Source organism: Strigops habroptila (genome assembly GCF_004027225.2).
Source record: "Strigops habroptila isolate Jane chromosome 13 unlocalized genomic scaffold, bStrHab1.2.pri S16, whole genome shotgun sequence".
In the NCBI taxonomy this organism is placed as follows: domain Eukaryota; kingdom Metazoa; phylum Chordata; class Aves; order Psittaciformes; family Psittacidae; genus Strigops; species Strigops habroptila.
The window spans coordinates 9,453,332-9,467,772 of record NW_022651054.1 but is presented as its reverse complement, the minus strand read 5'-3'; the positions used below and the strand labels follow the sequence as shown (position 1 = coordinate 9,467,772).

The 14,441-nt window shown below is 53.7% G+C and overlaps 2 protein-coding genes across 2 annotated transcripts; one reads left to right on the top strand and one right to left on the bottom strand.

The window, feature by feature from the left end:
- The first annotated feature begins 470 nt into the window (after positions 1–470).
- Positions 471–9,382, top strand: SARM1 (sterile alpha and TIR motif containing 1). The gene is made up of 9 exons (XM_030472931.1): positions 471–1,141; positions 3,406–4,024; positions 4,206–4,418; positions 4,544–4,635; positions 5,082–5,317; positions 5,422–5,515; positions 5,952–6,141; positions 6,245–6,366; positions 6,881–9,382. The coding sequence occupies exons 1-9, from the start codon at positions 687–689 to the stop codon at positions 7,008–7,010; spliced, it is 2,151 nt and encodes a 716-aa protein (XP_030328791.1). The 5' UTR covers positions 471–686; the 3' UTR covers positions 7,011–9,382.
- A 936-nt stretch (positions 9,383–10,318) lies between these two features.
- Positions 10,319–14,441, bottom strand: SLC46A1 (solute carrier family 46 member 1). Its single transcript, XM_030472858.1, has 5 exons — positions 14,172–14,441; positions 13,202–14,054; positions 12,755–12,838; positions 11,654–11,810; positions 10,319–11,139 (listed from the first exon to the last, which is right to left on the bottom strand). Exons 1-5 carry the CDS (start codon positions 14,388–14,390, stop codon positions 11,052–11,054), a joined length of 1,401 nt encoding a protein of 466 aa, XP_030328718.1. The 5' UTR covers positions 14,391–14,441; the 3' UTR covers positions 10,319–11,051.

Below are 14,441 nucleotides of genomic sequence, written 5' to 3'. Positions count from 1 at the left end.
TGCTCTTTGTTTTCTCATGCAAATCCCGAGCCCACCCAGAAGAGCTGCTCTGAATTTCCGCCCTGCAAAGGCAGCTATTTAACCCCCTGCACTGATACAAGGGGGTTCAAAACACAGCGCCAGGACAGCCACAACCTCACTGTGACCACCAAGGTGCCTGGTCCTTTACTTCCACTCTGTGCCCCCTTCACTAGTCACAGAGGGTCATGGTGAGACCTGCTGTAAAAGCGGCGTGGGGGTCTCAGCCTACTGTGGAGGTGACCACAGGCTCTGTAGTAGCTTGGGCAAGGGGGGGGGACATGGGAACAGAGGGACAAGCCCCAGCCATGCTGGGCAGGAGGGCTGTGGAGGGAAGGGTCTGGGGGGTGTCACAGCATCTGCAGCGAGGAGGGGGATGCTGCTGCCCAGACACGAGCCCCTCCTCGGAGAGGCGGCGCCTGTGCGGGGTGACATCAGCCCCTGCGGACCCGGGATGCTGAGCCTGGCTCTGGGAAGGCGGCTCCAGCCACTGCTTCCAGCTCCGCATCCCGGCTGGGCAGGTAGGGGAGAAGGAGCCGGCAGCAGAGCCCTTGTGCCATCCCCCGTCCTGTGCCACCCCTCCGGCCACCTCAGGTCCCCCCAAGGAGCGTGGTGGCCCTGCCCGGGGGCTCCGGGAGGGCAGGTGACCGAGGATGCTGTGCTAGGAGATGCCGATGGTGCTCACCCTGCTCGTCTCCCTGTATAAACTGTGCCGGTTCTTCGCCATGTCGGGTGCGGAGCGGCTGGAGGTGCCGGAGTGCGTGAACCAGGCTGGCAGCTGGGCTGGCAGCTCCAGGGACCACCGGGAGGTATCCCCCGGGGTGAACACGGATGTACGGGCAGCCCTGGACCGCATCCTGCCCACCCTGCACCGGGCCATCGCCCATGCCAAGCAGGCAGCCAGCCCCGCGGAGCTGAGCAGGGCCATCGCCGAGGTGTTCCAGCTGGTGGAGGAAGCGTGGGGGATGCCCACGCTGGGGAGGGACGTGGCCAAAGTGCTGTGTGATGTGATCCGCCTGGAGGGGGGCCTGGACCTGCTGCTGAACCTGCTGTACACGGCGGAGCTGGAGACCAAGTGTCAGGCAGGAAAACTCCTGGAGCAGATCCTGGTGGCAGAAAATAGGTGAGTCTGCAAAGAGCCCCCCATGGACAGGCACAGCTCTCCCCACTGCAGGCTTGCCGCTGTCCCACATCTCCTCCACCCATCCCACCCACACCCCCCAAATTCTCTTTCTCTGGGTGCTCCTGGTGCATAAACCCCCTTGGCTCCACACCGCATCAGTCCATGCCCCAGCACTTGCACAGAGGGGTCCCTACTTGCTGGTCACACCCAGGCAGTGGCATCCCTGCCCTGGCTGGAGGGAGGAGGGTGAACCCCAGCTCAGGGATGCTGATGGGGATCGGGGTGTCCTCATGAGCCCCCCTCAGCCTGCGGCCACCCAGACAAAACATCCTTTGTGGCTGAGCTGGGTCAGTTTGGCTGACACAGAGCATCTGACCCTAAGGACAGACATGACTTCCCCTTAGCCATAACCACAGCAGGAAGAGGAGGACAAAGCCAGCTCCCAGAGACTTCCTGCTGCTGGAGTGAGGCCATAAGGAGGGGGCTGGCTGGTGAACACCCCTTGGAACCCCCCAGCCCACGGCCCCTAGCTCAGAGGCTGGAGGTGCATGTGCTGCTCCCTAGGAGAGGTGAGAGGCGCTGGGCTGGCCCTGCCAAAGGGTTGGCAGAGGTGGGGTGGGAGCTTGTGTACAAGTGTGTGTACAAGGGGGCACGTGCACAGCCAACACCTCTAAAGGCACTCCCACAACGTCCTCTGACAGGTGAACTCTTCCCTCTGCCCCATGCCTGCTTTGACATGCCCTGGCAGCACCGCACTGCGCTGTGCCGGTCCCACAGAGGAGCTGTGTACCTGACATAAGCTGGGTCAGGATCAGGCCTTTCTCTCCTGGCATCCTGCACGCAAACACATGGCTCTGCCAGCTCCACTCTCCCTCAGTGCTCCCAAATCCAGCCAGGGCTTTGGGTGTGTGTGGAGGAAGTCTGGCCAAAGTTTAGGGTCTTGCTCCGGCTTCCTGGGTGATGTGTCTAGCTGTAAGGTTGGGGACTCGCAGCCTGGACCTTGCTGCACGCACTGGCAGGCAAAAAGAAGGAACAGCTAAATCAGGAAAGTCCATTAGAGTGGAATTAATCCCAGGAAACATCACTGGCACGGTCTGAATTCAGCACTTAGCTTCCTGGCAAGAGAAAGCAGCTGCTGGAGGTGCCACCTCTACTCCAGGAGCAGAGCCTCAGAGTAGCAGTGGGCCCCCAGCCCCTTACTCCCCACAGCCTGACCCACCATCAACCCCTGAGTGATGGCAGGGAGGTATAAGGTGTCCCCCCCAGGGTTCAAGCCTCTGGCTCAGAGACCTCTCCCAGCATCTGTGTGCAGCAGCAGTGCTCTGCTGGGAGCTGGAGCGGTCCTGGCTCCATCCTGTGACCTGGTGGGGCTGTGTTTGTCATCCAGCTCCGAGCCGAGCCCGGGCTTGGGGCCAGTCCCAGGCCAGGGCTTTTTTTTCCAGAGCTCTCCACAGTGTTTGCTGCCAAACCCACCCCAAGGTCAGCGTGAGCCATGTGGGCCACAGGCTTCCCAGAAATGCTCTTCCTGTCTGCCAGCACAGAGCGCCTGACGTGCCTTCACCCCCACCATTGCTGGGGACCAAATGTGCCACCATCCTCATGAGCAGCACAGCACGGAGCATCCACACCAGAGCTTGTGCCTTGTGAATGGAGCAGCTCCATCACGGCACCATTCAGGTGTGGTTTTAAGACCATCCTCACAGCACAGGGCTCCCATGGCTGAGCTGCAGTCTGCCTGCCCCCAGGCTCTTGCTGTCCTCTTCTAGGAGAGTGCAGGACTGAGGAAACAAACAGGTTTCCTCCAAGCTGCCATTGCAGGACAGGCAGACTCCCATGGCCAGTTCTGCGTGGTTGCTCAGCCCTGTCCTGGGCTTGGCACCCATCTGGGGAGCAGCCAGAGGACAGCACTGGTTAGAGACAAAGGAGTTTTCCCCCTCAAACAAAGCAGCTCACACACACCCAGCAAAGCTGACTAAGCGGATCTATTTCTAGCCTGGCACTCGCCTAGCACGTGCTGTTGATTGCTATGTATGTCTTGCCTCAAGCACGAGAGCCTTTGGTGTGGTGGTCCTGGGCTATGCACCCCATGTCCTGTCCCATCAGAGCCACACATCTTCCAGCACCAGCCTGTCACATCTGGGGAAGCCTCTGGCTTTCATGGGGCAAATGCCACCAAAGCACAGGGGAGTTCACACACCAGTCACTGCTCTCATGCCCTGCACAGTCATCTGCCCCTCACCTGCCTGTGCCTCTCCTTCCCTCAGGGACCGGATCGCTCGCATCGGTCTGGGAGTGATTCTGAACTTAGCCAAGGAGCGGGATGTTCCCCAGCTGGCCCAGAGCGTCTCTGGCATCCTGGAGCACATGTTCAAACACACCGAGGAGACCTGTTTCCAGCTCATCTCGGATGGAGGCCTGGATGCTATCCTCTACTGGTGCCGCTGGACGGACCCCGTCGTGCTGCGGCACTGCGCCATGGCCTTGGCCAACTGCGCCATGTATGGAGGGCAGGCCAACCAGCGCCTCATGATCGAGAAGAGGACAGCAGAGTGGCTTTTCCCGCTGGTGTTCTCCAGAGATGATGAACTGATCCGCCTGCACGCGTGCCTGGCCATTGCGGTGCTGGCCACCAACAAGGAAATCGAGAAGGAGGTGGAGCGCTCGGGGACGTTGGCTCTGGTGGAGCCGTTCATCGCCTCGCTGGACCCGGAGCAGTTCGCCTCTGAGATGCTGGGCAGCAGCGACAACAGCCAGGGGAGGACAGCAGATGACCTGCAGAGGCTGGTGCCTTTGCTGGACAGCTCGAGGCTGGAAGCACAGTGCATCGCTGCCTTCTACCTCTGCACGGAGGCTGCCATCAAAACCAGGCAGAAGAAAACAAAGGTAAAGGGTAGGTTGGCCTGAAGGAAGGAGATGCAGAAGGGAAGGGTTGCCACAACTGCATCTTGGTGTCTTTTGCCCCTGCCATGAGCTCACCAAGTACCCTGGTCCTCAGCTGGCCCAGCACGGGTTGTGGGGAGGAGGAGGGAAAGCAAAGTGATGTGGCTTCCCTTTGTGTCCCCAGATCTTCAGTGAGATTGGGGCTACTCAGAGCCTGAAGAGGATAGTGTGCTACTCCACCAGCAGCACCATCTCCTCCCTGGCCAAGAAGGTGCTGCGCATGATAGGGGAGGAGGTTCCTCGGCGCATCCTGCCCACGGTTCCCAACTGGAAGCCCTGCGAGGTGCAGAAGTGGCTGCAGCAGATCGGATTCAACAGTTACTGCCAGAGGTTCCTGGTAGGGCTGTGTGCCAGGGCAGGGACACCTGGATGGGCCCTTCTGCCCCATCCTGCAGCTGAGGTGTAAGCATCTCACCCAACAGCTTTTCCTGGGACCTTTCCAGCCTGGATTTCTCTTGGCAGGACCACCAGGTGGATGGGGACATTCTCCTGAGGTTGACGGAGCAGGAGCTGCAGGAGGATTTGGGGATGGACTCCAGCATCACTCGGAAAAGGTAGGACTGCCACCAGCACATGCTGGCCTCACCACAGGTCTGTGCCTTTCCCTTCTTGCAAAGACAAGAACAGAGATCCTCAAAATATAAATCCTGGCCTGCCAGGACTTTTCCAGAGCAGTATGCAGTCCCAGAGGGATTCTGGCGATGAGGAGAGGTGTGGGATGGGAAGAGACTACCTATGGCACAGGGGAGATGGGATCCTGCAAGTTATCCAGAAAGATGGGAACTTACTTGAGCTCCTCCTCCTTTAGCTCCTCATACCTCCACATCCTGAGGACCAACAGTCACATAATGTTCTCCTTTTCTATTCCTTTAGCTCACTCTTTCACTATGGCTGACTCTCTCCTGTGCGGACAGAAGATGTGGTACCAAATGTCTCTAGGTCCTGCTTGGTCCAGCAGCCTCCTCTCCCCGCTCCACGCTTCCATTTGTTTCTCTGCCAGGTTTTTCCGGGAGCTGAGAGAGCTGAAGACCTTCGCAAACTATTCCACGTGTGACCACAGCAACCTGGCTGACTGGCTGGGCAGCATCGACCCCAAGTTCCGTCAGTACACGTACAACCTGCTCACGTGCGGCATCAACCGCAACTTCCTGCACCGGGTGACAGAGCAGCAGCTGCAGGAGGATTGTCACATCAACACCGGCTTCCACCGCGTCCGCATCCTCACTGCTGCAAGGGGTGAGGGTCCTGCTGCTGCTCAAGGGTGGGGGTGAGCGGGGAGGGTTGTTTGGGATGAGCTGTTGGGTGGGTTTCACTGTTGGGTGCTGTTTTGCTCTGTTTAGAAATGCTTCACTCCCCTATAACGCTGCAAACGGCATCCGATGGTACTGATGTGTTCATCAGCTACAGGAGGAGCACCGGGTCGCAGCTGGCCAGGTGAGTCCTGCAGGCAAGGACACGGTGTTGGGCTGAAGGCTGGTGAGCAGCTGTGGGAAAAGTGTGGAGCTGGGAAAGCCACAGGATGCAGAGGGGAGGAGGGAGAGGCTGCCAAGAGCTGCAGAGCAAACGGGGACAGCACGTGCCACACGCTGCATGGTGGACAGGCTAATTCCCAGTCCTGTCACTGCCACCCTGTCCTTCTCTGACACTGACTTACCCTGTTCTCACGCTGTGCTCGTAGGGCTGGAGGGGATCACAGCAGGGGGTTAATGTCCAGCTCTCCTGTAAGCAGGCTGTGCTGGCAGTGGCATCTCAAGGACCATGCTGTTCTCTGTGGGAGCCTGATCACTGCTCCTCTGTCTCACCACATCTTGCCTGAGAGCGTGTGAAACCCAGTAGCTCTTCTCATGGTGCTGTCCTCTCTTGCCACCAGCCTGCTGAAGGTCCACCTGCAGCTGCACGGCTTCAGCGTGTTCATCGACGTGGAGAAGCTGGAGGCAGGGAAGTTTGAGGACAAACTGACCCAGAGTGTCATGAGTGCCCGTAATTTTGTGCTGGTCCTCTCACCCAATGCACTGGATAAATGCATGGGAGACCCTGAGTGCAAGGACTGGGTGCACAAGGTAGGAGATGCCATCAGATGGGAGGTTGGTGGAGGTTGGAGCAGGAAAAGGCTCCTGATGGGCTGACACAGGCCATAGCCTGAGCACTTGTGTGTTCCTGCAGGAGATTGTGACAGCCCTGAACTCTGGAAAGAACATTGTACCTGTTACAGACCATTTTGAGTGGCCGGATCCAGAAACACTTCCCAAGGACATGAGGGCTGTCCTGAAATTTAATGGTATCAAGTAAGTAATAGGCACCTGTACCATGGGTTTTCCTTGACACCTGGAGAGAACAGCTTGCATAAGCAGTAGCAAAGAGCACAAGGAAATTGGGAGAAACAGATGAGGGAGGCAGAATAGGCCAAAGGGGAGCTGAGTCACTTCATTTTCTCCACAGCATGAAGGGAGCAAAGGTCCCCACCATAGTCCTTCTCTGGTTTTGTGCTCGGGGCTCCCCTGGCTGAGAGCTCCAGGCAGGAGTGATGCTGGAAGGCTCCACAGCTCCCTTGGGCTCCTCTCACCTCCTGCTTCCCCTGGGATGGCATCCCAACCTGCTCAGAGCCCTCCAGCCTGGCAGGGCACAAAGGGGCTTTCCTGCAGCATCCAGTGTTCCTCCATTTCCCATGAGGAAAAGGGAAGTTCCTAGAGAGCTGGAGTGGAGGAAAGGGCTCTCTGGCTCCTGGCCCCGATGAACTGAGCCATCTTGTGGCATCTCACATGAAGGAAACATTAACTCAAGTTTTCCCCTCCATCTCAGGTGGTCCCACGAGTACCAGGAGGCCACAATCGACAAAATCATCCGCTTTCTCCAGGGCCGTTCCTCGCGGGACTCCTCGGCTGGGTCGGAGAACGGCCTGGACTGCTTGTCCTCCGTGGGGCAGACCTAGAACCACCACAGCTGCCTCAGAGACTTCCCAGCTGACCCCTTTTTATGTGGGGCCAGATTTATCCCTCTATTTTTCCCTATCTTAGTACCCTGGCTTGAGACAAGGCCTGTGGCCCATTAGCCCCCCCTTTGCCCTCCAAATGCAAGCCTTTGGCACTAAAAGACCAGTACTCACATGGTGCCTGGTGAGCCAAGCTAAGGTGGACTCTGGGATGGATGAGTTGTCTTCCACATCCTCCCTTGGGAAGGCAGGACACACAGGCTATACCTCCTGCAGTGCTGGGGGTGCAAGGAAAACATGTCTGAAGGGAAAGAGAAACATGTCCAAAGAGAAAAGATCTTTCAAGGAACCAAAACTTGGGAACTGGTGAGGGATACATCACAAGAGGACACACAGGAGAGAAGAGCACTTGAAATGGTCCCTAAGCATCGTATGGCCTCTGCTGTGTGCTGTGGGAATATCATGGTCAGAAGCCAAGAGCAGGAAAGGGCAAATAAAAGCTAAGCCCTAACAAAATCCCTGTGTTTGGCAAAGATAACACACAGAGACCTTCTCAACTGCACAGCTGCAGCTTTCTCTTTGCCAGTGATGTCCCTTTATCAACTGAGCTCACTCCCTCCTTGAGGGCCTTCCCCTCCTAATGCTGCAAAGGCACTTTGTGTTCTTAACTCTGGCAATGGAAGTTTGGGATTATGACAAGTTGGTCTTTTCAGACAACAGATTATGTGAAGTTTCTGCAGGACCTTTGCACAAAGTGCTTGTTAAACAACCCCTTCCCACCATCTGGTGCCTCTGCTTTACCACGTTATCAGGTCTATACTTACAGGGCATAGGAGGCTGGATCTCTGGAAAACATATCCATGCAGATATGGAAGATGCCAGTTGCTGTTCTGTACTCGTGGAGTTAACCACTGGCTGTGTTTTATTCTGTTGGTGCTCCACAGCAGATCTCCCACGGTCTGTTTCTTCAAACAGGAGCTGGTGTATCTCTTTGCTGACTACCACCCACCCCTGAGAGCCCTGGCTAAGCTCCTCAGGCTCAGGTTTGTCTCTACTCTCTGCTGGATTCAACACCAAGTAGCATTTGTTTGTTTCTACCAATCTCTCAACACCCACCAGGTCTTTTTGCAGTTACTCACCCTGAAATAGCAGGAAAGATGCAAAAAGCTGATGCAAAGGGCAGATGAAGGCTGCACGGTGTGAACACCGGCTGCAAGGTGTGAACATCAACTGGGAGGGGGACTAACACCCAGATGAGGAACCAGGGGCACCCTGACACACCTCCCCAAGTTCTGCCCTCCCAGCTCTACCCTGCTTCTCCTGCTTGCTTTGGAGGGTGAGAGGCTCTCAACAACATAGGACCAGAAATTGCAGCTCCTACCTGAGTTTGTCTTTTCTGATACAAAGGGAATAATGCAAAAAGACGTCCTTGTTCAGAGCATTCACAGGAGGAAGATAAAGCCACAGCCAGGGAACGCCAGCCTGCCCTGATGCTCTGCAGACCAGGCTGATGTGCCACTCTAAGAAGCAGCAAGGTTTTCTGACTATCCCTGCTCAAGGTAACTCCACTCTTTCAGGAGGTAATGAGGAGCCTGAGCCACCCTGTCCTTCTCCTGGCTCTCCCTGAAGCCTTGCTGCCTGCCTTAACCAGGAACACAAACCCATTTTCTTTTGGCATAGATCCATGGACATTTGAGGGACAAAAAAAGAAGTTAAATTCTGGTGCTTAATCACAGCTTTATGGATAGTTCTTATCAGCTCACAGTTAATGGCATCTTTGCTCTCCAGTGAAAGGTTAATAGCTGTGTCTGCCCAGCATTCATCACAAATAGAATCTATCTAATCTCTAGATTAAACACAAGGAAGACAAGAGATGAGCCCAAAGGTGAATCTGCCAAAGGATTAAAGCCCATTGTGAGCTGCTTGAGGGAAAACTGTGAGTACGGATTGATTGTCAAGGCCTCCATCGATACTGAAGGAGTCCCACACAAAGTCTTCCCCACAGTAATACACAGTAAGATCGTTGTGTCTTGTTTCCCAGGAGCTCTCTAGCAATCCTCCTCATCCACCATTCAAGATAAGATTTACTTTTCTCTACAGCTTGGCTGTCACCTGCAGTGAGATCCCATCTCGTGCTCCAGCTGCCCCGACTGTGACTCTTCCTGTTTCCCCACCTTTCCGTTATCCTCACCTTAAGGAACTCACCCTGCTCTTGACAAAACATCCCATACCCAGCCCCTTCCAGCTGGAGCAGTCTCAAGGAGGCAAGTTCTTCTGTTCCCACCTTTCCCCATTTCTTTGCTGTGTCACGTCAGAAAGTGTTTAGAGTTGTTCTATCAAACATTATTAATAAATCTGGTTTATACTCAAAATCCCCACCTGTTTGTGTCACATGCTTCTCTCTCTTGCTGTCATGCTTTCCCATCCTCTGATGGGGCAGCAGAATTGACATTCTCCAGGCATCATTCACTGTGGGGTCTCATGCTTCACACTTATCTCTGCATGGGCTGCTGTAGGTCACTGCATCCCCAGGGACTCTCTACCTGCTGCCTGGAGGCACGATGCATGGATCACGTATTTGCTTCATGGTTGGAGTTCTTGGAGGAGAGCCTAGAAAAACTTTGGGGTAATTTTTGTAATAGAATACAATAGTTCCTATTGAATTTCTCCTTTGCAAGCACCCTGACACAAACAGGAAAGCAGAGCCAGTACAGGAGTTCCATTTCACTGCACAACACTGAGCAGTTGCTAGCACTGGTGGCCATGGTAGAGAAGACTTAACTTCACAATCAGTTCAGCTACAAACAACAAAGGCAGCACTCACAGCATGCCCTGTTCCTCAGGGAGGCTGATTCTGGGCTTAGCCCCTTAATCAGACACATAACTGCTGCCTATGTCCACAGCCATAACTGCACAGAGCAAGTGGCATAACACCAAGTTCTTACAATGTCCCTACTTCTCCACCTCCTGCTTCTCTGCTCCCCAATTCTGCTTTTACCACAAGCTGCTAAGGACCAGGGAACAAAGCTGTTGGTAAGCATTTCATATTTACTGTGTATTGAAGGACAGGTCACAGACCAAGCACTCCCACTTGCTTTACTCCAGTGCTCAGGAAAAGCAAGCTTTGGCTGCTTGCAAGTCCCAAACCTGCATTTTTCCTGGCTCTGGACTCTCCCATGCTCACTCTCCACAGGGCAGGTAACTTTCTGCTGCTGCTGCTTTCCTGCAGAGGCTTCAATAAATGAAGCAGAAGGAAAATAATGGAGACAAGCAGAGAGAGAGGCAAGGACAAATGACATGAAGAGCTCTAAGAGAAAAACTATCTTTTTATGAACCATAAAAGACAATGGAGGGAGGTTTTATTCCTTCTAAAAGTAACATGTCTGTTAAGCAATTGCACAGTAAAGACATGATTGCATGCATCTGAACCATGTGTGCAATGCAGTGTACACAGAACTGCTGGTTTATGGTAGTTTGAAGAGAACAGGATTGAGGCAATACAGGTAATGCTTTGAAAAGAACAATTATGAACATGGGGTTTACTTGCTGGCATCAACATATCTTGAGAAGGGCAGCAGAATTGAGGTCAGTGACATAAAATTATGCCCATACAGCAAAAACAAATTACCTCCAAAGACACTAATCCTGTGCCCACACCAGCTCATCCCTCTCTAGTCCTCAGAGGGGAATGTTTGGCAATTAAAACAGAATTCAGTCGTCTCTCCCCACTAAAAGCATGAACCTTTCCTCCTCACCAAACCCCAAACCACTAACCAGCCTTGCAAATGGCCAACAACAGCTTTTACTCTTGATTGGGTCTCTTGGGTTTTCTCTGTCAGATGAGCCAACACAACAGTGAGGAGGCATTGACATCTGCAGGTCAAGTTCTTACTGGTAGTCTGAGCCACGATTTCCTACTATCTGGCATTTAAAGATTAGTAAGGACAAGCAGGGTGTCCCTCCCACACTGATCTGTCCTTCAAGGCAAGTATAAGGAGCAGTCGTCAGATGGGCACTGCTGAGCTGGCCAATTCCTTGTTGCTAAGTTCCTTCTCCGCCATCTGCAGGGGACAGGGAAGCATCTGAGAAGTGACTGTAGTCGCGGTTTGAGTCCCAGATTTCTATCCACCTAAGAAAGAAAGAACAGTTAGAGCCTATGGAGGCACACTGGGATGTTGCTGAATGAACTCAGTTTTAAAGTTGCAAAGGAACAGAACAAAATGACCCCGCCAGGAGCTGCTGCACTTCTGCCGCGAATCCCAACATTCCCAGGACTTACCAGAGGATTTGTTTTCTATCACGACACAACTTTTGCTTTAAGTATTAAAGAAACCTCAGGAAGAGAGACCACTAAGAGAGCTCCATCTCTCCCATAAAGGAAGACTTTCAAATTCAAGACTCTGAAGTGCTTTTAACATCAGCAGCTATGTTACTCAGGCTGCATCCTGAATCCTATCACTAGGACTCAGCTGCCAGAAGAAATGGACCTGCACCTCTCTTTAGCTGGGGCACTAAACACCCTCTCACAAGCATAATTTACACCTTAAAAGCTGTGAGCCTCTATGCTAAGTAGAGTAAATAGTGTTTTTCATATTACACTTCACAGGTCCTAAGGCAAAGCTTAGAAGTTTGAAGTAAATTACCCAATAATAGCTGCTGGGATAAGGAGGATTATAGCCCCGAAGAGAAATGGGAATCCCCTCATGAAGTGCAAGCTGGCAGGGTAGAGAGAGTTGAACACTCCTGTAGCCACAAGTGAACACAGCGCTTCCACACAGGCAACAGAAGCAAAGAGAGCACCTGGAAAAGACATGTAAGAGGTTAATGGTGAGAGAGCCCTGCTTGCAAATGCCTTTAACACATCCCTTTTAGTGGGATTCTGTAAATATTCCTGAGGGTTTGCACCTCCCAGCAGAGAACTAGTTACTGTGTGTGGTAAGGAAGAGCTGGGAGCAGGCACGCTGCACCGGCCTGGCAAGCTCAAACGTGTCATGTTCAGCTTCTCTGACTTTCAGAATTTGTGTCACTGGAGCTGACCAGGGATATTATCTATCAGTCTGATCGTAAATGCTTCAGAAAAGGCTCTGTGGATCTGTTAACTGCTGAGCACATCTTATTGCCTGTTAAACATTAAGTACAGCAGAAGACTGCACTTTATAGAGTTAGCATCATAAATGTGCTATCGAGTATGTGCCACCTTCATTCTAACATAAAAAACACAAAGTGTGCAGTCACCTCCTCCCCTCTGCCTGCAGAGTCATTCCAGTGCAGTGTTTAAGAGCAAGTGGAAGCTCTACAAATAAATTACTGGCATGCAAATACGCTCCTCCGATGGGTTATCCATGATCTTTTCACATGGTCAATGATATAACCCTCCAACACCACTGGGTTTCTTCCCGCTGTTACTGATCTACAGAAAGAAGTTCTGGTCAGGGAATCACTACTTTCTGCTCATTGTATAATCCATTTTAACTCTTGCTCCCTGTAAAAGCTTGGAAACAAAGAGGATGAATGAACTATTCCTGAGTTTGAACGCAATACTTTCCATCTTGCTTTTCTTCTTGTCCTCATCTTGAACACATGGCAAGTCTGAATTGATGCTACAATGGGCTTGAGGTGACTGTGGGAGCACAGGAGTCCAAAGGAGGCAGGGAAGTCCTAACCTCCCAAAGCAGTTTGGTTTCAAAGCTCAAGAAGCCAGTGTTTTAGGACCTGGCTTAAGCTCACTGTGGCTAACTCCTTACCCTGTTCTGTCTCGCTGACCAGCTTGGAGAGCTTGGCTCTGATGACTGGAGTGGCTGCCATGGAAAGGAACAGAATCCCATAACCTGTGAACAAGATACAACACATTAGGGAAAGTTCAGCTGAAACATAAAGACTCCAAAGTCAACCCCAGAAATCAGCAGCTTCAGGCAGTTTCCCTCTGCTATATTTAGACCTAATTCACCCTCCTGCATCTGATAATGCACTTTAGTCTGTACCTACACTGTAATACAGCTTCTGGGAAACCTAATGTTCTACGAACTATATGGTTGCACTTTCAGCTTCGGTGTTTGGACAACTTTGTTGCTAGGAAGCCCCAGTTTTCAGTACATGGGCTGAAATGGAGGCAGAACTTCCTCCACGTGCTTGGAACTAGCAGAAGCATCTACTGGCACCTCTAAGCTAATAGCCTGAGATAGAGGCATCACCTGTAAACATCAGTGGTGTTGTAGAAGCAAGAGAAATCACAACCAGTCCAGAGATGTTGGAGATCAATCCTATCTCTGCCACCCAGGTGTCTTCGAGGCAGAGCTGCAGCAGCCGCAGCCCCCCCAGGCTGCTCAGGTAAGCCAGGTAGGTGGCGGCTGAGCCGTACCCAATGAGGTCAGCAGCCCAGCAGAGAGGGGAGCCAAGTTCATACAAAACAAAGAGGTCCTTGGCTCCAAAATGTACTGTGACAAGAAGAAAGAAAGCCAGGGTGTAAAGAGCAAGCTTCCTCCTGGAGCTCAGGTTTTCTGGGGCCGTGTACAGCTTGTAGACAGCCTTGTAATGACTGAGGGTGAAGAGCTTGGCTGGTTTCTGCTGCTTCACTGATTCCTGCAGACAGAAAGCAGCGTAGAGAGTGGCAGCAAGACTGGCAGCGAGCACGAGCCAGAAGGGGTTGATGTAGCCCTGGGCCTTGCGCCACTGGGCACCACCGATGCTGGCCAGCATGCCCGCAGTGCCCAGGCACGCCTCCAGCACGGCCACGCGGAACGTACGTGCGCGTTTATCGCTGGTGTCGGCCACATAGGCGAAGCAGCTGGCCAGGATCAGGTTGTAATCTCCCATAAGGCCACTCAAAACACGGCCAAGGAGAAAGTAGGCAACGTGCAGCTGAAGGTACATGACGAGGAGGTAGATGGCCGCTTGCAGGGCCATACCCAGCGCCGGCAGGATGAGCGCAGGACGGCGGCCTACGCTGTCGCTCCATGGTCCGAAGAGAGTCACGGAGAAGACACCAACGAAGAAGCCTCCCAGGTTGATACAGAGGTTCCAGTGGGAGACCAGCACTTCCACCTCCTGCAAGAGACACACGTCCATGAGATCCAGGGCTAGCAGCACCCACCACTGCCTGGAGGCGGCAGCACCCCCAAACCTCCCCATACACACACATACACCCCCCTTTTGTTCTCCCACCTGCCGCAGCGGGTCTGTGGCCGCGCTGCTGTTCCCGCAGCCGGCAGGGCCGGTGGTGTTGGGGCCGCTGTAGCCGCGCTCTGCCCCCAGCCGGTCCCACAGGTACTGCGTGGCGAGCGGGCCCTGCAGGCCGAGGGACAGCGTGGCCAGGAAGAGGAGCGGCTCGGCGGCGGGCAGCGGCAGGGGCCAGCGGCGGGCGGGCAGCGGCGGCGCGGCCATGGCGGCGGGGAGCGGGGCAGCGCGCTCCAGCCGGGACAGGCGGCTCCGCTC

Excerpts from the sequence above, each read along its gene's own strand:
- SARM1 (XM_030472931.1), top strand. The coding sequence starts at position 687 with ATGCCGATGGTGCTCACCCTGCTCGTCTCCCTGTATAAACTGTGCCGG. Across the intron at positions 1,142-3,405 it reads ATCCTGGTGGCAGAAAATAG|GGACCGGATCGCTCGCATCG; the intron begins GTGAGTCTGCAA and ends TCCTTCCCTCAG. Across the intron at positions 5,516-5,951 it reads ACCGGGTCGCAGCTGGCCAG|CCTGCTGAAGGTCCACCTGC; the intron begins GTGAGTCCTGCA and ends TCTTGCCACCAG.
- SLC46A1 (XM_030472858.1), bottom strand. The coding sequence starts at position 14,390 with ATGGCCGCGCCGCCGCTGCCCGCCCGCCGCTGGCCCCTGCCGCTGCCC. Across the intron at positions 14,055-14,171 it reads CCACAGACCCGCTGCGGCAG|GAGGTGGAAGTGCTGGTCTC; the intron begins GTGGGAGAACAA and ends TGTCTCTTGCAG. Across the intron at positions 11,811-12,754 it reads GGTCAGCGAGACAGAACAGG|GTGCTCTCTTTGCTTCTGTT; the intron begins GTAAGGAGTTAG and ends TGTCTTTTCCAG.